At 44.5% G+C, this 20387-nt stretch overlaps 1 protein-coding gene across 1 annotated transcript; it reads left to right on the top strand.

The window, feature by feature from the left end:
* The first annotated feature begins 7428 nt into the window (after positions 1-7428).
* Positions 7429-19200, top strand: LOC145355035 (parvalbumin, thymic-like). Its single transcript, XM_080206822.1, has 5 exons — positions 7429-7533; positions 9406-9473; positions 13366-13498; positions 16747-16856; positions 18997-19200. The coding sequence occupies exons 2-5, from the start codon at positions 9413-9415 to the stop codon at positions 19020-19022; spliced, it is 330 nt and encodes a 109-aa protein (XP_080062948.1). The 5' UTR covers positions 7429-7533; positions 9406-9412; the 3' UTR covers positions 19023-19200.
* Positions 19201-20387: the final 1187 nt, after the last annotated feature.

Below are 20387 nucleotides of genomic sequence, written 5' to 3'. Positions count from 1 at the left end.
CAGGTGTGGCCTCACCAATGTCCTATACAACTGTAGTAAAACATATCCCTATCCCTATACTCAAATCCTCAGGCTACGAAGGCCAGCATACCATTGATTTTCTTTACTGCCTACTATTGAATGCTTTGGAATGCCTTGAAGTCAATGAAAGGCACATGAGAAACACAAGGTATTTTCTTTGACCCAGGAAATGGGTTGGCATCGCATTAATCCCAGGTTCCACCAGAGCCTAGCCTCCAGCCTCCAAAACACTGAGGCTGAAAGTTTGGCCTTGGGTGAAATCTAGGCCAGAATAGAGCCTGTCTCCTAAGTCACCCAGCCACTTTTGAATTGAAATGGAACCAAAATCACCTCTCCACATTCCTTTCTGTGGATTATGGCTCCCTCCTTTGCATAAAAACCTAGCCAAAGAGGTGGATTCAAAGGAGCATCTTAATGGAGGAGGAAATGATGGAGAGGCGGAGAGGTTTAGAGTTGGAATCTCAGAGTTGGTGCCAATGGTGGAGTGATTAAAATCAGAAATGTACAAGAGATCAGAATTGGAGGAGCTCAGAGGTCCTGGAGATTTGTAGGGAGATTACAGTAACAGGGAGGAGTGAGGCCTTGGAGGAATTTGGAAACAAGGATGGGAATTTGAAATTTAAGGCACTGACATTTATTTATTAGTGTCACAAGTAGGCCTACATTAACACTTTAATGAAGTTACTATGAAAATTCGGCCCCTGTTTTGGTGCACTGAAGAAAATTCAGCATGGTCAATGCACCTAACCAGCATGTCATCTGGACTGTGGGAGGAAACCAGAGCACCCGGAGGAAACCCACACAGGCAAAGGGAGAACATGCAAACTCTGCACAGACAGTGACCCAAGTCGGGAATCGAACCCGGGTCCCTGGCACTGTGAGGCAGCAGTGTTAACCACTGTGCCACCATGCCACCCAATGTAATCCAACATAGATCAGTGAGCACAGAGATGATAATTAATCAACCATTTTAGTGCTTACAACAAATAATTTCTGAACACAATGGCACCAATTCTAATCCCGATTCGAATACCAAAGTTCCAAATCTGCTGGTTGGTCTAAATTTTGGGCCTAAGATATTTTAACTCCCTAGACTGGTTGTATTGTCTCGCTTACCATATTGCAGGCATGGGGCACGGGGCAGCTCCAGTGAGGAGAGGTCTCACATGGGGTGGGGGGGAGTGTGTTGTACATCATCCATTGCTAAAACCAGCTGCATTATAATTGGAAGTTCATAGGATCGTAGAATCCTACAGCACAGGAGGCCATTCGGCCCATCAAGTCTGCACTGACCCCACAATCCCACTCAGGCCCTATCCTCATAACCCCCATGCATTTGCCCTAGTTAGTCCCCTGACAGTACAGGGACATTGAGCCGAGCCAATCCACCTAACTCACACGTCTTTGGGCTGTGGGAGGAAACCGGAACACCCAGAGGAAACCCACACAGACAATGACCCAAGCTGGGAATTGAACCTGGGTCCCTGATACTGTAAGGCAGCAGTGCTAACCACTGTACCATCATGTCACCCTTGGGAGGATGGAGCCATTCTGCTTTAACTACTTGCCCTCTCCAAGGTGCAATTTCCAGTTAATACCGCATCATGGGCGGCACGGTGGTATGATGGTGAGCACAGCTGCCTCACAGCTCCAGGAGTCTCCCCGTGCCTGTGTGCGTTTCCTCTGGGTGTTCTGGTTTCCTCTCACAGTCCGAAAGACATGCTGGTTAGGCGCATTGGCCATGCTGAATTCTCCCTCAGTATCTGAACGGGCATGGAGTATGACGACTGGGGGATTTTCACAGTAACTTCATTGTAATGCTAATGTAAACTGACTTGTGACGCTAATAAATAAACTACTTTCTATATCCCAGGTCACCTTCACTGACCGTCATTACCAAAACAGACATTGTCAATGGCTTATACCCCAGGGAACTGTCAATATTTTTATTATTCATGCTCAGGATCTCGGTGTCACTAGTGAGGCTAGCATTTCTTGTCCATCTCTGATTGCCCTTGAGACGTTGGTGGTGAGCGACCTTCCTGAACCCCTGCTGTCCATGCGGTGTGAGTGTACAAGTGAGTTCCAGGATCTGAACCCAACAGCAGCGAACAGTGATGTAGTTCCAAGTCAGGATGGCGAGTGACTTGGAGGAGAACTTGCAGCTGGTGGTGGTGTTCCCATGCATCTGCTGCCCTTGTCCTTCCATGGATTTGACAGGCGCTGTTGAAGAATGGACTTTACTTCAAATTGACCACAATTCGGTTACGTTCACCTTAGTGATGGAAAAGGATAGGCATGAACCTCGGGTCAGTAGTTTTAGCTGGGGGAAGGGTAATTATGAAGCTATTAGGATAGAATTAGGAAGCATAGGTTGGACTAGGAAATTACAGGGACTGGGAACGTCTGAAATGTGGAGTTTTTTCAAGGAGCAGCTACTGCGTGTCCGTGATAGGTATGTCCCTGTCAGGGATTTGGTAGGGCTAGGGAACCGTGGGGCACTAAAAAAGTTGATTCGTTGGTTAAAAAGAAAAAGGAGGCTTATGTTCGGATGAGGCTTGAGGGCTCAGGTAGTGCATTAGAAAGCTTTAGATTGGCTAGGAGGGAGTTGAAGAGTGAGTTAAGAAGGGCTAAAAGAGGACATGAGAAGACTTTGGCTGATAGGATTAAGGAGAATCCTAAGGCGTTCTATAGATATGTCAAGAACAGAAGGTTGGTTAGGGCAAGATTAGGGCCAGTTACAGACAGTAGAGGGAAGTTGTGTGTGGAACCAGAAGAGATTGGAGAGGCATTGAACCAATATTTCTCTTCGGTGCTCACGCAGGGGGACATGAATATAGCTGAGGAGGACACTGGGTTGCAGGGGAGTAGAATAGACAGTATTGCCGTTGATAAGGGGGATGTGCTGGATATTCTAGAGGGTTTGAAAATAGATAAGTCCCCTGGTCCGGATGCGATTTACCCTAGGATTCTCTGGGAGGCAAGAGAGGTGATTGCAGAGCCTCTGGCTCTGATCTTCAGGTCGTCGTTGGTCTCTGGTATAGTACCGGAAGATTGGAGGATAGCGAATGTTGTCCCATTGTTTAAGAAGGGGAACAGAGACTTCCCCGGGAATTATAGACCGGTGAGTCTTACTTCTGTTGTGGGCAAGGTTTTAGAAAAAATTATTAGGGATAGGATTTATAGTTATCTGGAGAGTAATGAATTGATTGGAGATAGTCAGCATGGTTTTGTAGCGGGTAGGTCATGCCTTACTAACCTTATTGAGTTTTTTGAGAAAGTGACCAAAGAGGTGGATGGGGGTAAGGCAGTTGACGTGGTATATATGGATTTTAGTAAGGCGTTTGATAAGGTTCACCATGGTAGGCTTCTGCAGAAAATGCAGATGTATGGGATTGAGGGTAATCTAGGAAATTGGATCAGGAATTGGCTAGCAGATAGGAGACAGAGGGTGATGGTTGATGGTAAATATTCGTCATGGAGTTCGGTTACGAGTGGTGTGCCTCAGGGATCTGTTTTGGGGCCACTGCTGTTTGTAATTTTTATTAATGATCTGGATGAGGGTATAGTTGGGTGGATTAGTAAATTTGCTGATGACACCAAAGTCGGAGGTGTGGTAGATTGTGAGGAAGGGTGTCATAGTTTGCAGGGAGACTTGGACAGGTTGCAGAGCTGGGCCGAGAGGTGGCGGATGGAGTTTAATGCGGAGAAGTGTGAGGTAATTCACTTTGGTAGGAATAACAGATGTGTTGAGTATAGGGCTAACGGGAGGACTTTGAATAGTGTGGATGAACAGAGGGATCTAGGTGTATGCGTACATAGATCCCTGAAAGTTGGGAATCAAGTAGATAAGGTTGTTAAGAAGGCATACGGTGTCTTGACGTTTATTGGTAGGGGGATTGAATTTAGGAGTCGCAGCGTCATGTTGCAACTGTACACAACTCTGGTGCGGCCGCACTTGGAGTACTGTGTGCAGTTCTGGTCCCCACATTACAGGAAGGATGTGGAGGCTTTGGAGAGGGTGCAGAGGAGGTTTACCAGGATGTTGCCTGGTATGGAGGGGAGGTCCTATGAGGAGAGACTGAGGGATTTGGGGTTGTTTTCACTAGAAAGAAGGCGGCTAAGAGGGGATCTTATTGAAACATATAAGATGATTAGAGGTTTAGATAAGGTGGATAGTGATAGCCTTTTTCCTCGGATGGAGAAAGCTAGCACGAGGGGGCATGGCTTTAATTTAAGGGGGGGTAGTTATAGGACGGATGTCGGGGGTAGGTTCTTTACCCAGAGGGTGGTGAGGGATTGGAATGCCCTGCCTGCTGCAGTTGTAAATGCGCCTAGTTTGGGGGCGTTTAAGAGATCCGTGGATAGGTTTATGGACGAAAAGGGATTGGTTTAGATTAGTGGGTCATTGTTTTTTGACTGGTCGGCGCAACATCGTGGGCCGAAGGGCCTGTTCTGCACTGTAATGTTCTATGTTCTATGTTCTATGTTCTAATTATGTTACAAAAATTGTGCAGCATGGAAATAGACCATTCAGCCCAACTGGTCCATGTTGGTATTAAAGCTCCACGCAAGCTTCTGCCCATCCCTTTACCTGTTACCCAATTAGCATATCCTTCTATTCCTTTCCCTCTCATGTGTTTATCCAGTTTCCAGTTAAACAATCATGCTTTTGGATCTCAAACTGGGTCCTGCAGCATATTGGGGATGCAGAGACCTCTCAGGGTGCCACAGTCAAGGAACAGCAGCTGGAGGAATGTCCTGCTATCCCTCTGTACTCCTGCTGTCTCTGTGCTACCCTCACACACTTTTCACATTCTGCTGCCCCTGGTTTCTAGGCATCCTACTTTCTCCAGAATAACAGACTCTAATAGGCATACCCAATCAAATAATCTGTAAGTAGTTAGCTGTTTTACCACATGTGCAGCACAGTGGCACGGTGGTTAGCACTGCTGCCTCACAGCACCATGACTGTCTGTGTGGAGTTTGTATGTTCTCCCCATGCCTGCATGCGTACCCTCCAGGTGCTCCAGTTTCCTCCCACAGTCCAAAGATGTGTAGGACAGGTGGATTGGCCATACTAAATTGTCCCTTAGTGTCCCAAGATGTGTAGGTTAGGTGGATTAGTGGGATAAATATGTGGAGTTGTAGGGATGCAGGGGGGGAGTAAGATATTGTGTCAGAGAGTCGGTGCAGACTCAATGGGCCAAAGGGACTCATTCTACATTGTAGGGGTTCTATGATGAAGTGGATTGACCAAGCTAAATTGCTCCTTAGTGTCCCAAGCTTTGATGGTTAGCCATGGTAAATGTATGGGGTTACAGGGATGGAGTAGGGGAGAGGGCCTAGTAAAATACTCTGTCAGAGAGCTGGTGCAGACTCAATGGACCAAATGACCTCTTGTGCACTTTGGGATTCTGTGTTTCTATGATTCTATGTGTTAAAAGACTCTTTACCTGCTGCATTTTCATATTATGCTCATTATAGAGTATTACATAGCCTAGGATACTCCATACTTGCTAATCCATTTTTGAAAAGGCGTCTTTCAACCCAAAGTATTTGAGAACCACTGAACTGTCTTATTTTCCTCAACCACTACTTGCAGTAGTGAGTCCCACATTCTAAACACTTTCTGGGTAAAGGAATTTCTCCTGAATTACAGGACTTACTCAGTTAATAGTAGGGTGTCGGGGAAAGTAATAGAACAAAATGACCTGGGGTACAGCTTCATAGCTCCTTGAAAGTGCTTGATTTCATTGGTCAGAACATTGAATACAGGAGTTGGAACGTCCTGTTGCAGTTGTACAAGACATTGGTAAGGCCACACTCTGAATACTGTGTACAGTCCTGGTGCAGAAAAGATTTACTAGAATGCAACCAGGACGTGATGGTTTGAGTTACAAGGAGAGCTGGATAAACTGGAACTTCATTCCCTGGAGCATAGGAGACTCAGGAGTAATCTTATAGAGGTCTACAAAATAATGAGGGGCACAGGTCAGTTAGATAGTCAACATCTTCTCCCAAAAATAGGGGAGTCTAAAACTAGAGGGCATAGATTTAAGGTTAGAGGACAAAGATACAAAAGGATCCAGAGGGACAATTTTTTCACACAGAGGGTGGTGAGTGTCTGGAACAAGCTTCCAGAGGTAGTTGTAGAAGTGGGTACAATTTTGTCTTTTAAAAAGTACTTAGACAGTTACATGGTGGGTATAGAGAGATATGGGCCAAATGCAGGCAAATGGGACTAGCTGAGAAGGGCCAGCTTGCACAAGTAGGGCCAAAGGGCCTATTTCCATGCTGTAAATGTTTATGACTCTATGGCTCTAATTATGGTTGCTAGTGTTGGATGCCCCCACAAATAGAAACATCCTTTTTGCATCATAGAATCATAGAACTCCCTAAAGTGCAGAAGAGGCTGTTCGGCCCATGGAGTCTCTGACAGAGTATCTTACCCAGGCCCTCTTCTCTACCCTATTGCTATAATCCTGGTTGATCCATCTAACTCTCGGAGACTAAGGGACAATTTAGCACGGCCAATCCACCTAATCTGCACCCTTCCTATCAAACCCTTTCATCATTTTAAAGACCTCTGTCAGTCAGCCCCTCAGTCTTCTCTTCTCCAGAGAAATAGAGCCCCAGTTTGTTGACTGAGTTCAAACCAGAAGAGAAAATGCTGGAAAATCTCAGCAGGTCTGGCTGCATCTGTAAGGAGAGAAAAGAGCTGATGTTTCAAGTCCAGTTGACCCAAAGAGAGAAAAGAGCTGATGTTTCAAGTCCAGTTGACCCAAAGGGTCATCTGGACTTGAAACATCAGCTCTTTTCTCTCCTTACAGATGCTGCCAGACCCTCAGAGATTTTCCAGCATTTTCTCTTTCGTTTCAGATTCCAGCATCGGCAGTAATTTGTTTTTATCCAGTTGTTGACTAAGTTAGCAGACTGGAGATTGCACTGACCTAACACTGCTCAAAGACATTGCAGAATTACTCGTATGAGCCCCAAAACCAATATTTATAATGAGATGTTGGAATGGCCCCAGTTGAGAGAGATGAACTTAACTGAGAAGATTATCCCAGACACAGTACGGCCGCTGATTGTTCTCAGTCCTGTTCCGAAAGGTCACTGCACCTGCATTAGGTTATGATGGGATGGGGGGGGGAGGGGGAATGAATGCTGGAGCCAAAGGAAGATGGTTGGTGGGAACCAAAAGTGATCAGCCATCATTCACCAACCAGCACCACCAACCCGCACCTGCAGCAGCACTAATCACTCTCTCCCTCTCTCACACACAAGTGGAAAAATTCTATTGGTGCTTCCCAAGCAAGATGATGAGAATAAGCCAGCTTTTCATTTGACACAGTCTCCGCCCTCTTGTTAATGAGCCATAACGCTGAATTCTGCAAATGCTGGACAGGATGAAGGTATATAAAGGGGCAGGCACATTGCGGATATCACTCAGCCGCACTCTCTCCACATTGAAACTTGCTAGTGCTGGGAAAGCAGGAACACAGGCAGGTGAGTGGTGTTAGATTCTCTCTCTTCCTCTCTCTCTCTTTCGCTTTCTTTATCTTTCTCCCTTTACGTCAGATCAGAAACTGACCTTGGATCAGACTGATGAACCATTACGTTGGAAGTCTGGAGCCAGCTTGGGAATTGAGGGAGGGAGAGAGGGGATGGCATTTCCACCCCTACCTGAAACAACTCAGCATTAAAATGCTGATTTAGCTAGTCGCAGTGAGTGGAGACTGAAGCCCTGACTCAGAACACTGGACTGACCTCCAGTGGATGTGAATGTTCTCTCCTTGCAGCACACCTCCCCCGCTCTACCCCACGTCCGCACCCCCAACCCCAACTCCGCACCCCTCCCTCACCCACCCAACCTCACCCCACCACATGGGTTCTAGGAGCCTATAAAAGCCTCCCACTATAGTAGGCTACCCCCACCCCACCCTGCAGCCCACCCACCCCTCTCCCTAACCCATCAGCTATGAATACGATGACCAAGGCCATAGAAGGAGAGTTCATGTCAAAGCCTGTCAGACTGAATCATCTAGCTGTGAATCTTTCTGCTGCTTCCCTTATGGAACAGCGAGGAGTTTGACAACCATCGAGCGAACAGGGATCTTGCATCTTATTCCAGAGCACTTTGTGACACTGAGTACTTTGAAAGGTAAAACCTTTCAGCGTGATAAGGGACAAATTCCCAAGTTTATTGGTCAAAGGGTTTTATTCTGTGGCTTTGTAAGAGGATTTGAAATCTCTGAGGGCTGTAACCAGGTAAGATTTTGCTTTAAAGAATTTATTCTAAGAATGAAAGGTGGAACGAAGTGATTTCTTGTGAGCTGTCCCCAGCATACCCTCAAAGTCTATCTTTTACTCTCGTTCTATGCTTTTAAAACTGTACTCTAACTCTTAAACTTTCTAATAACGTTACACCCTAGCTATGACTGTAGCGCCATATTCTGTACCCTCTCCTTTCCTTCTTCCCTATATAGAAACATGGAAACTAAAAGCAGGGGTAGGCCATTTGGCCCTTTGAGCCTGCTCTGTCACTCATTTTCATCCTGGCAGATCATTGTATTCAATATCCTGATTCTGATGGGCAGCACGGTAGCACAGTGGTTAGCACTGCTGCTTCACAGCTCCAGAGACCTGGGTTTGATTCCTGGCTCGAGCCACTGTCTGTGTGGAGTTTGCACATTCTCCTCATGTCTGCTCCGGTTTCCTCCCATAATCCAAAGATGTGCGGGTTAGGTTGATTGGCCATGCTAAAGTTGCTCCTTGGTGTCCTGAGATGCGTAGGTTAGAGGGATTAGCGGGTAAATATGTAGGGATATGGGGGTAGGGCCTGGGTGGGATTATGTTCGGTGCAGACTCGATGGCCCGAATGGCCTCTCTCTGCACTGTAGGGTTCTGTGATTCCTCCAGTGCATTTTTTCTTTTGATTCCTGATTCCTCCCACCTTTAGCCCCAAGAGCTATATCTAACTTTTTCTCAAAATCAGACAATGTTTTGGCCTCAATTATATTCTGTGGCATTGAATTCCACATATTCACCACCCTCTGGGTGAAGAAATTCCTCCTCGCCTTAGTTCTCTATGAATGGTATGTTTTGCCCATATAGCATGCAAAAACAATACTCCTGACTGTATCCTGATACATGTGACAATAATAAATCAAATCAAATCAGTTACACTCACCTGCATTCAGGTCTTAGCTACTTTCCTCCCCCTCTCAGTCCTGCTCCAAGAAGAGTGAAAGATCATTTCATTCTATCGAAACAAGCTTGCTGACAGTGAGCACATCTGCAAAATAATATTCCAACAGTATTCTTTGCTCAGAGTTTTTAAATTTTGTTTGAAGTTTCGGTGTTATTTTCCTCTAATAGTTTCATCATGAAAATCACTGACGTCCTGGGAGCTGGTGATATCAACTCTGCCATTTCAGAATGCAAAGGTAATGGTTTTCATCTTTCATGGACTAATTTGCCAAAAGAAATCAAAAGTGGTAAAGGGATTTTAGTTAAATATACAACAATGTGAGACGGCAGTCTGAGACCATTGTGCCATTACATTTTACAACAGGAGTCTAAATAGTAATATAAGCCTGGGGGAGATTGTGAGATTAACTCTAGTGGAAAACATTAAGCTGCTTTATAAGGAGAACATCTATATAATTTAATAATTTATAATACTATACAGTGAATACTGAAGGAATTAACCTCCACTGGTGATTCAATGGATACATTCTCATCTGTGATTCAGAAGGTCATTGGTTGAGTCAAAAGGTTATTAATTGAGGCACAAGATCATTGGTTGATCAAAAGGTCATCAGTTGAGTCGGAAGATCATTGGTTGAAGACCCATTTAACGGTGTATGATCTGGAGTGATACTCTGTGCAATACTGGTATAAGGTGGCATGGTGGCACAGTGGCTAGCACTGCTGCCTCACAGCACCAGGGACCCACGTTCATCTTGAAGGGAATTGCTTGATAGAGCAGACGCAGCACGGTTTCGTTAAGGGGAAGTCGTGTCTGACAAATTTACTGGAGTTCTATGAGGATGTGTCTAGGGCGGTGGATAGAGGAGAGCCGGTGGATGTGGTCTTTCTTGATTTTCAGAAGGCGTTTGACAAGGTACCTCACAAGAGGTTATTGCAGAAGGTCGGGGACATGGAGTTGGGGGTAGGGTGTTAGCGTGGATAGAGGATTGGTTGTCAAATAGGAGGCAGAGAGTGGGGGTCAATGGGTGCTATTCGGATTGGCGGTTGGTGACTAGTGGAGTGCCCCAGGGGTCGGTGCTGGGGCCTCAGCTATTTACCATTTATATAGATGATCTGGAGGAGGGAACCGAGTGTATGGTGTCGAAATTTGCTGATGACACCAAGATTGGTGGAACGGCAAATTGCGCGGAGGGTGTGGAGAGTCTGCAGAAGGATCTAGATAGGCTGGACGAATGGGCCAGGAACTGGCAAATGGAATTTAATGTTGGCAAGTGCGAGGTGGTCCACTTTGGTAGGAATAATGGTAGGAAGGATTATTACTTACGTGGCGAAAAACTGCAGCAGGCGACAGTGCAGAGGGACCTCGGGGTCCTTGTGCATGAGTCGCAAAAACCCAGCTTGCAGGTACAGCAGGTGGTCAGGAAGGCTAATGGGATGCTGGCCTTCATAGCGAGGGGGATTGAATATAAAATCAGGGAGGTCTTGCTGCGGCTGTATAGGGCATTGGTGAGACCGCAGCTGGAGTACTGTGTGCAGTTTTGGGCGCCGTACTTACACAAGGATATTTTGGCCTTGGAGGGAGTGCAGAGGAGGTTTACTAGGCTGATGCCGGAGTTGAGGGGGTTGAGCTATGAGGAGAGGCTGAATAAACTAGGCTTGTACTCGTTAGAGTTTAGAAGAATGAGGGGAGATCTCATTGAGACGTATAAGATGATGAATGGGATGGATAGGATAGAGGTGGAGAGGCTCTTCCCGCTCAGAAAGGACAGTAGGACTAGGGGGCACAGCCTCAAGATAAAGGGGAGGCGGTTTAGAACGGAGTTGAGGAGGAACTTCTTCACTCAAAGGGTAGTGAATCTCTGGAATTCTCTGCCCGTTGAAGTGGTGGAGGCTGCCTCGCTAAATATTTTTAAGACGTGGGTTGATGGGTTTTTGATAAGCGAGGGGATTAAGGGTTATGGGGAGAGGGCGGGAATGTGGAACTGAGCCACGACAGATCAGCCATGATCTTATTGAATGGCGGGGCAGGCTCGAAGGGCCAGATGGCCTACTCCTGCTCCTATTTCTTATGTTCTTATGTTCAATTCTGATCTTGGGTGACTGTGTGGAGTTTGCACATTCTCCTCGTATCTGTGTGGGTTTCCCCCAGGTGCTCTGGTTTCCTCCCACAGTCTAAAGGTGTGTTGGTTAAGTGGATTGGCCATGCTAAATTGCCCCTTAGTGTCCAGGGATATGTAGGTTAGCCGGATTAGCCATGGTAAATGCTCGGGGTTAAGGTAATGAGAGTGGGGTGGTATGGGTAAGATACTCTTTCAAAGAGTTGGTGCAGTCTCAATGGGCTGAATGCCCTCCCTTTGCAAGGTCAGGATCCTATGGTTCTGTAGTACAGAGGATGTGCTGTACTGGCAGAGATGCCATCTATCAGGTGAAATGTTAAACTGAGAACCTCATCCACCTTCACAAGAGGATATAAAAGATCTCAGCTGCTATTTTAAAGAAGAACAAAGCAAATTTCTCCAATGTCTTGGATCAATATTCAACCATCATTAAAACCAAATATCTGGTCAATATCCCAATACCCTAAGATATTTGAAAATGCTAAATAAATGCAAGTTCCTTCTCTCTTCGATTTAGAGATTTTTAAATGTGTTCACTCTGCCATCCCTGGTAGAACCTGGTGAATTATCAGTTTCTTTAAGTTCAATGGGATAAACACTGAGTAGGTTCTACCAGGGCTTTGCCAAATTACTGCCCACTGCAGCATATGTATAATCTAGCCCTGCATCATTGATTTATGTGGGAGGAGGAACTAGAGGGGCTGAAGGTCCTCCTTCACCGGTGGTTGCAGTTGTGAAATTGTCGCTGCCAACATGGCAATGTTTGGAATTTTCCAATGCAAGGCTGCCTGAAATGGCCAGAGCAACATTTCTGATACAAGGAAGATAGTAATAACGTAGCCACACGTAAATTCAATGGGGAATTCAGGGGAAACCACAGTGTGACTGGAATGTGAAGTTTGCCACCACAGGGAGTGGTTATGATGAATAACTCAGATAAGGGAAGACTAGGGAAACACTTGAGGGAGAAAGGAACTGAAGGAACTGCTGATAGGGTTAACTGAAGAGACGACTTATGTGGGCATAAATGCAGACAAAATCAGTTGGGCCAAATGGCCTATTTCTGTACTGCGCATTCTATGTAATTCTATTCCATACACTCAGATCAGATATAGCTGAACTGTGCATGTTGATGTAAGCGGCACAGTGGCACAGTGGTTAGCAGTGCTGCCTTATAGCACCGGGGTCCTGGGTTAGATTCTGGGCATGGGTGACTCTCTCTGTGGAGCTTGCACCTTCTCCCCATGTCTGCGTGGGTTTCCTCCGGGTGCTCCAGTTTCCTCCCACAGTCCGAAAGACACGCTGGTTAGACGCATTGGCCACGCTAAATTTTCCCTCAGCGTACCCGAACAGGCGCCGGAGTGTGGCGACTAGGAGATTTTCACAGTAACTTCATTGTAGCGTTTATGTAAGCCTCCTTGTGACACTAATAAATAAACTTTACTTACTTTAAAGTTCTGCACCCAACTCTGCCAGATAGGCTGAAAATGATGAAACTATTAGAAACTTTTGAAAATAGAGAGGATAGACAAAACCTTTCTATTATCGGGAAATTAAAGATGTTGCAGTGAGTTCCTGTTAGATTATAGCTTAAAATGCTGCCCCTCCCCCACTGACTGCAGTTATACTGTAACATGTGCTGGTGCCAGTCTGCTACTGTAAAATGGTTCTAGTACCAACGTTTGCATTGTGCGCTACAAAGTCTATCATTGCAGCAAAGTGGGACAAGGGTCCAGGGGGTTCAAAACATTGTGTGCAATATCAGCTTTGATTATGTTAACATTGGTATGAAATTTGTTTGCTTGCTATTTTAATGAAGACTCTACAATCATAACAAACAACAACATTGCCATTGTGGAGAAGTTGAGAGCCCTTTGTGTTTCATCCCAATTTATTAGCAAGTTGGGGAGCAAAGAATTCAGTGCAACCACGAATATAAAGACTGCAAGGTTTTCTCAACCCTCTTCCTGACATTCTCATTGCCTCTGCATTTCTCTTCCCATCCCAGCTCCTGAGTCGTTTGACTTCAAGAAGTTCTTTGGAACGTGCGGTCTGACCAAAAAATCCGTAGAGGATTTGAGGAAAGTCTTTGCAATTCTGGATCAGGATGGCAGCGGCTGCATCGATAAAACTGAGCTCAAGTAAGCACACATTGCATGTAAAGCTCTGCATTACAAGGTTCAACAGGGAAGGTCTTAATATTCACACCATGGGTAAGATGATCCTGAAGGCTTCATATGCTGTCTGATTTCAAGAAGAAATTAGGTATAGTTCTAAGGGCTAAAAGGATTGAGGGATATGCGGGGAAGGGAGGGGGGAATCAGGATATTGAATTACGATGATGAAAATGAATGGCGGAGCAGACTCAATGGGCCTACTCCTGCTTCTAGTTTCTATCACATGCCTTTACCCAACACTCCAGCCATTTGTCGGCCAATTTATCCATCCGGATATACCAATTGGAAAGCAAACTGATTCATTACCCAATTGGATGATGGTTGACTCTCAGCCAAGCAATCTTTTCTTCCCCCAGGTTCAATATTTTTAGATCTGGTAAGGAGAATTATTCAAAGAAAATTTTAATAAACTATCTTTTTTAACGTCCCTACGATTTTTCTCCAGGATTATGCATGACAGTGTCCGGGAGTTTGACTTTAAATTCCTGGAAGTTCCTGGAAGGTTGGCAACCCTACACATGGGCAGCAATCTGATGGAGCCAAGTGCTCACTTATTCAATGACTTGCCTGTTCTTTGTTCCATTGACTAGAATTTGCCCCTGTGTTTGTGTTTCAAATTCTATTATCTTCTTCTGAAAGAATGCAGTTACCTCTGACTTGACTTGGTACTGCCTTTGTGACAGCTTGTTCATTTCTGACAAAGTCTATCTGGCATTGGAATGAGCATACAGATAAAAGTGTCTCATAATTGCAGTTGCAGGCATATGGTCCTAAACAAGAGATGGAGGAGCTCAAACTGATTATGTTCGAAGGTAGCACAAATTGGCTGCACGCTCCCCATTCTGCCCTATTGTTTGATCTGTTGGCTTCATTGGGAAAGGCATATGCTGATTCTTTTTTTACCAATTCACTATCAAAGCACAACAGAAAATTAGAATCCACTGATTATGACTGTAATAGGAACAGAAAGAGGCTATTTAGTCCTTTATGTTCTGCCACTGAATCAGATGATTACTGATTTATTACTAACAAATCAGGGTGGTGAGTGTCTGGAACGAGCTGCCAGAGGCATAGTAAAGACAAGTACAATTTTGTCTTTTAAAAAGCATTTAGACAGTTACATGGGTAAGATGGATATAACAGGATATAGGCCAAATGCAGGCATTTGGGACCAGCTTAGTGGTAAAAACTGGGCGACATCGACAAGGGCATTTTTCCATGCTGTAAATCTCAGTGACTCTATAACTCCATATCCCTTAATACCCATATTTCACACACACAATCCCACCAACCTCCCCCCGGCTTCTCCCCACCTCCCAAATCTATTTCTTTCACATGACTTAACTCCAGGAACAGTCCAATCAGATTTGGCAAACCTACCTTATGCACCATACTGAAATTGATCTCCTAAGGTGATTGCTCACATCAAGTGTGGTAAGATCAGACACAGAACCAGCTCTAACTCAGTCCCCCTGCCACCTACAGACCATCCCCAAAGGGGAAAAGTTATTACAGAATAAACACGTAAAGTGAAAGAAATTGCAGAGCTCAGGAGAAAGAATGAGGGGAGAGGAATTGGTTGGGCACTTCTTTGTCAGAGACCAAATCTATGAAGCCACACTGGAAGCTCTTGGCCACACAGCTTGTCTGTCAAAGAGACTATGGCCAACAGCAGCAAAGATCCCATAATAAAATACTGCAGATGCTGCAAATCTGACACAAAGAAAACTAGAAAGAATCCGCAGGTCTGGGGAGGTCCATTTATGTTGAGAATGGGCGAGCTGTGGGAAGGGACATTTGCTCAGAACCACAACGACAATGCTTGTCTGATTCCTGGTTGGTCCCAAGCTTTATTAAGTGAATTTAAATTTCACCAGCTGTCACGGTGGGATTTGAACCATAGCCCTCCAGAGAGCTAGCCTTGAAATGACTAAGCCTGCGGCATTATCACTACACCACTGCCTTCTCTCCTGCTTGCTGATGCTAATGAACAAAGAGTTTAATACTCTACCATCAACTGAATGAAGAATGATTGGTCATGCTTTCGATGGATGAGTGGGTAACATATTAATCATCAGTCTTCACGGGTAATTCAAACTGTTTGACACAGATCGACTAATTAAGCCATCGCTGTTCTATTCAATTGCAAACAACCTGGGTGACTTAACTGGCAGAAGAGCCAGAGATAAGATGTGAATTTTATTTTACACAGGCGAGTTGTTGTGATCTGGAATGTGCTGCCTGTTAGGGGGATGGAAGCAGACTCGATTGAAATTTTCAAAAGGGAGTTGGGATTTGTAGGTTGAAAGGGAAAAATAAATGCAAGGTTATGGGGAAGGAGTCAGGGAGTGGGATTAATTGGGTATCTCTTACAAAGATTGAGCGCAGGCCTGATGGGCCAAATGGCTTCTCTGTCACATTATGATGTAGAATTCTGGACATTTTTTTGTGAGGAATCACATTCTACATTTTATTTTCTTTTCTATGTTATGATGCCTTATTTGCATCACCCCTAGGCTTGCTAACCTACACTGGCTCTTACACTGGCAGTGCCTCAGTTTTATAACTTGCATTTTTTTCACTCCATAGTCTTGTTCCCCTTCCCATTTCCGTAATCCCCAATGCTCCAAGATCTAAGCACTCCTCTAATCTGTCCTCCTATAAATATCCCATTTCTATGATAATCTGTCTTGGCTCTAAGTGCTGGAATTTCCTCCTAAAATTTATTTTTAAAGTTTATTTCCTATTGTCGCAAGCAGGCTTACATTAACACTGCAATGAAGTTACTGCAAAAATCCCCTGGTTGCCACACTCCAGTGCCTGTTCGGGTACACTGAGAGAGAATTTAGAATGGCCAATACACCTAACCAGCACATCTTTCAGACTGTGGGAGGAAACTGGAGCACCCGGAGGAAACCCATGCAGACACAGGCGGAATGTGCAAACTCCACACAGACAATGATCCAGATCGGGAATTGAACCCAGGTCCTGACACTATGAAGCAGAAGTGCTAATTACTGCGCCACTGCACTGCCCCAAATTTTCTGCCTCTCCTCTAAGAGACTCCTTAAAATCTAACCCTTCAATATTTCATGATACTAAATTATAATTGCTCCCGTGAATCACATTGAGAGGTTTATACTAAGTTAGAAAGCCATTTAAATGCAAGTATTTTTGTCGATTGATCACTAAGTCATGGTTCTCCGCTTCAGGTTGTTTCTTCAGTATTTCTCCACTGATGCCAGAGTACTGAGTGATAACGAGGCCCAGTCAATGCTCTCTGCTGCTGACAATAATGGGGATGGTAAAATTGGATTTGAAGGTAGGTTTAACACATTTTTTAAACAAAACATTTGGGCAATGAGAGAGAAACTTAGGTCACATACTGTGCTATAATTAAATAGATTGATTATAAAGGAATGAGGGAACAGTTGATTAAGGGGACTGGGAAAGGAGTTTAGCAGGAAAGACGGTTAATCAACAATGGCAGACAATTATGAAAATAGCTCATGACTCACAACAAAGATATATCCCAGTGAGGGAGAAGGATTCTAGGCAGGGGACAAACCAACCATGGTTAAGCAAGGAGTGTGGCAAAGATTAGTGGTAAGCCAGAGGGTTGGGAAAGTTTTAAAAATAGGTGATCTGCTTATTATCGCACGGGGAGCTTGCTGTGCACAAATTAACTGCTGCGTGTGATTACATTTCAAAAGTGCTTCATTATCTGTAAAGTACATTTTGATTCAGTGAAAGGTAATATATAAATACAAATTCTTTCTTTATAAAATGTAGTAGATTTTATTTCTTCACTGATTTTTAATAATGCAGGGTATTTTTCAAAGTAATTTTATGTTTCTCTCTGACTTTTTTCCTTTGCATATGTTGCTTGAAATGAATAGTTCTCAATAACTGTATTAAAAGTTCTGCACACCAAAAGCTAAAGGAGGCACAATATTTTCTCTTGCTCCTTATCTGTCTGCCTGTCTGTGTAGTTTTCTTTCTGTCCCTCTGTCTAGCTTTCTTTCTGTCTGTCTCGCTTTCTACCTGTCTAGTTTTCTGTCTGTCTATCTGCCTGTCTATCCATTTGTTCTCTCTCTTTCTTCTTTCAGTCTTCCTTCTACGCTCTCTCTCTGTTTGCACTCTTGCTATTTGTACAGCACTTCAATGATTTGTAAGCAGCAATTCTAACAATCTATGAAATGCTTCTGTTGTTAACTACCATCCCCAAAGGGGAAAAGTTATCACAGAATAAACACGTGAAGTGAAAGAAATTGCAGAGCTCAGGAGAAAGAATGAGGGGAGAGGAATTGGTTGGGTACTTCTTTCAAGGAACCAGCAAGGGCACAATGGGCCAAATGACCTCCTTCTCTGCAGCCTCATTCAATGGCGCCACTCATCTGGGACAATAAAGTGATCCCATTATTAGGCTGCCACCGAGGTTTGCATACCAGGCCAAGCTACTCACAGATTATTACCCTGGTCCTCAGCCTCGTCTTGGCACCCATCAGCTTGATGCAACTTAACTTCAGTGTTGAGGCGAGCTGAATCTGCATTGCATCACGCACCATCTCACCCTACTATTAATTTATTGTATTGTGCATAATTAAAGAGTCATAGAATTTCACATCATGGAAAGCGGTCATTCAGCCCATCATGTCTGTGCTGGCCAACACATAGCTATCCAGCCTAATCACACTTTCCAGCTCTTGGTCCATAGCCTTATCAACTTCAAGTACATATCCAAGAAGATCTTAAATATTGAATGACTTATAATCTCTACAGGACAGAAAGAGGCCATTCAGCCCATCGGGTCTGCACTGACCACAATTCCACCCAGGCCCTACCCCCACATCCCTACATATTTACTAGTCCCTCTAACCTATGCATCTCAGGACACTAAGGACAAATTTAGCATGGCCAATCAACTTAACCTGCACATCTTTGGACTGAGGGAGGAAACCAGAGCACCCGGAGGAAACCCACACAGACATGAGGAGAATGTGCAAACTCCACACAGACAGTGACCCAAGCCGGGAATCAAACCCAGGTCCCTGGAGCTGCAAAGCAGCAGTGCTAACCACTGTGCTACTGTGCCGCCCGAATATTGTAGGGTTTCTGTCTCTACTACCTTTTCAGGCAGTCAATTCCAGGCAGCCATCACCCTCTGGATGAAAAATTTCCCCTTGAATCCCCTCTAAATCTCTTATCCCATTCTAAATCCACATGCCTGGTTCTGGACTTCCTAACCAAGAGGAATAGAGTCTCCTTATCCATTATATTTAGACCCCTCATCATTTCATACACTTGAACTAGGTCATCCCTCAGCCTACACTGTTCCAAAGAAAATGACTCCACCCTATCCACAATTCCTCAAACTTAAAGTTTTACAGTCCAGACAAGATCTTCATTAATTGCCTCTGTACCCTCACGAGTGCAATCACATCTTTATCTTTTCATTGCAGAATTCCAGCGACTAGTTCGATCCTAAAGAAAGACTAGAAACTGAAGTCAGAGTTCAAATAAAATGTTCAAATAAAACCTCTGAGGCCACCTGCAACGCAATGTGTCTGTACAGTCGAGGTGCATAAACAAATGTACACTCATAGAACTGCTTTGCAACAAGATTTATGTCTCATGACTAAATAAAATACTCTTTTGGAAACAAATTTATGGCGTGACTTATCTGGAACTTTTTTGAAAAAGTGTTAACAAAAGATGCATTGATGGGACTTGGTACTGTACCAGAGGCTGGCTACACTGTCGGACTGTTTAGGGTGAGATACTAAACTGAGGCCCCATCTGCTTTGTCAGACCACACAAAATACTCCATGGTATCATTCAAAGAAAAACAGGGGAGTTCTTCCCACATTCCTGGAAATTATTTGACCCTCAACTAATATCACTAAATAAATGATCTCAGCGCCCTTTGTGGAAACTTGCTTTGCTCAAATTTGCTGCTGCATCTCCCACATTACAATACTGACCGAACTTCCAAAGTATTTCACTGGCTGCAAAACATAACAGAACACTCTGGGGTGAGAACACTCTTGGGACAAGACAGTGGCACCGTGGTTAGCACTGCTGCCTCACAGCGCCAGGGACCTGGGTTCGAATACTGGCTTGGGTCATAGTCTGTGCGGAATCTGCACATTCTCCCTGTGTCTATATGGGTTTCCTCCAAGGGCTCCAGTTTCCTCCCACAGCCCAAAGATGTGCGAGTTAGGTGAATTGGCCATGCTGAATTGACCCTTAGTGTCAGGGGAACTAGGTAGGGTAAATGCATGGGGTTATGGGGCTGGGCCAGACTTGATGGGCCGAATGGCCTATTTCCACACTGTAGGGATTCTATTCTAACCCTGAGAATGGGAAATGTGTAGGATAAATTGAAGTTATCCCTCTGTCTCCTCTTTCACTACCCAAGTCGCTTCCCCCCATCAATGAAATATTGCAACATAGTGGCTGTGTCACTAATATAGCAATTGTGAGGCCTCGATTGCTGATTCAAGTTCAAACACCACCACGGCCATTGGAGTTCTGAAGTTTGGCTAATTACACACATATGGAATTGAATAATTCATATCAGTAATGGCAATCAGATTGTCATAAGAAATAGTGTCAACAATACCTTTCAGGGAATGAATTCTGCCAATCTTATCTAGTCTGGCCCCCATGTGACTCCAGGCCCAGAGTGATATGGCTAGTGCTGAAATAGCCTAGCAAGCTGCTCGGCTCCAATCAAAAAAGTGACTCACTGGTACCTTCTCAAGGGCAATTAAGAATGGATATTAAATATTGCATTGCCAGTGATGATCATATCCTGTGAATTAACTTAAAAAAAACCTTTGTGTTAATA

Source organism: Carcharhinus amblyrhynchos, chromosome 18, assembly GCF_965287045.1.
Source record: "Carcharhinus amblyrhynchos chromosome 18, sCarAmb.v2.hapA, whole genome shotgun sequence".
NCBI lineage: Eukaryota > Metazoa > Chordata > Chondrichthyes > Carcharhiniformes > Carcharhinidae > Carcharhinus > Carcharhinus amblyrhynchos.
This window is presented reverse-complemented; position numbering and strand designations above follow the sequence as displayed.

Coding starts and splice junctions, on each gene's coding strand:
- LOC145355035 (XM_080206822.1), top strand. CDS start 9,413: ATGAAAATCACTGACGTCCTGGGAGCTGGTGATATCAACTCTGCCATT. Junction 13,499..16,746: donor ATCGATAAAACTGAGCTCAA/GTAAGCACACAT, acceptor TCTCCGCTTCAG/GTTGTTTCTTCAGTATTTCT. Junction 16,857..18,996: donor TGGTAAAATTGGATTTGAAG/GTAGGTTTAACA, acceptor TTTTCATTGCAG/AATTCCAGCGACTAGTTCGA.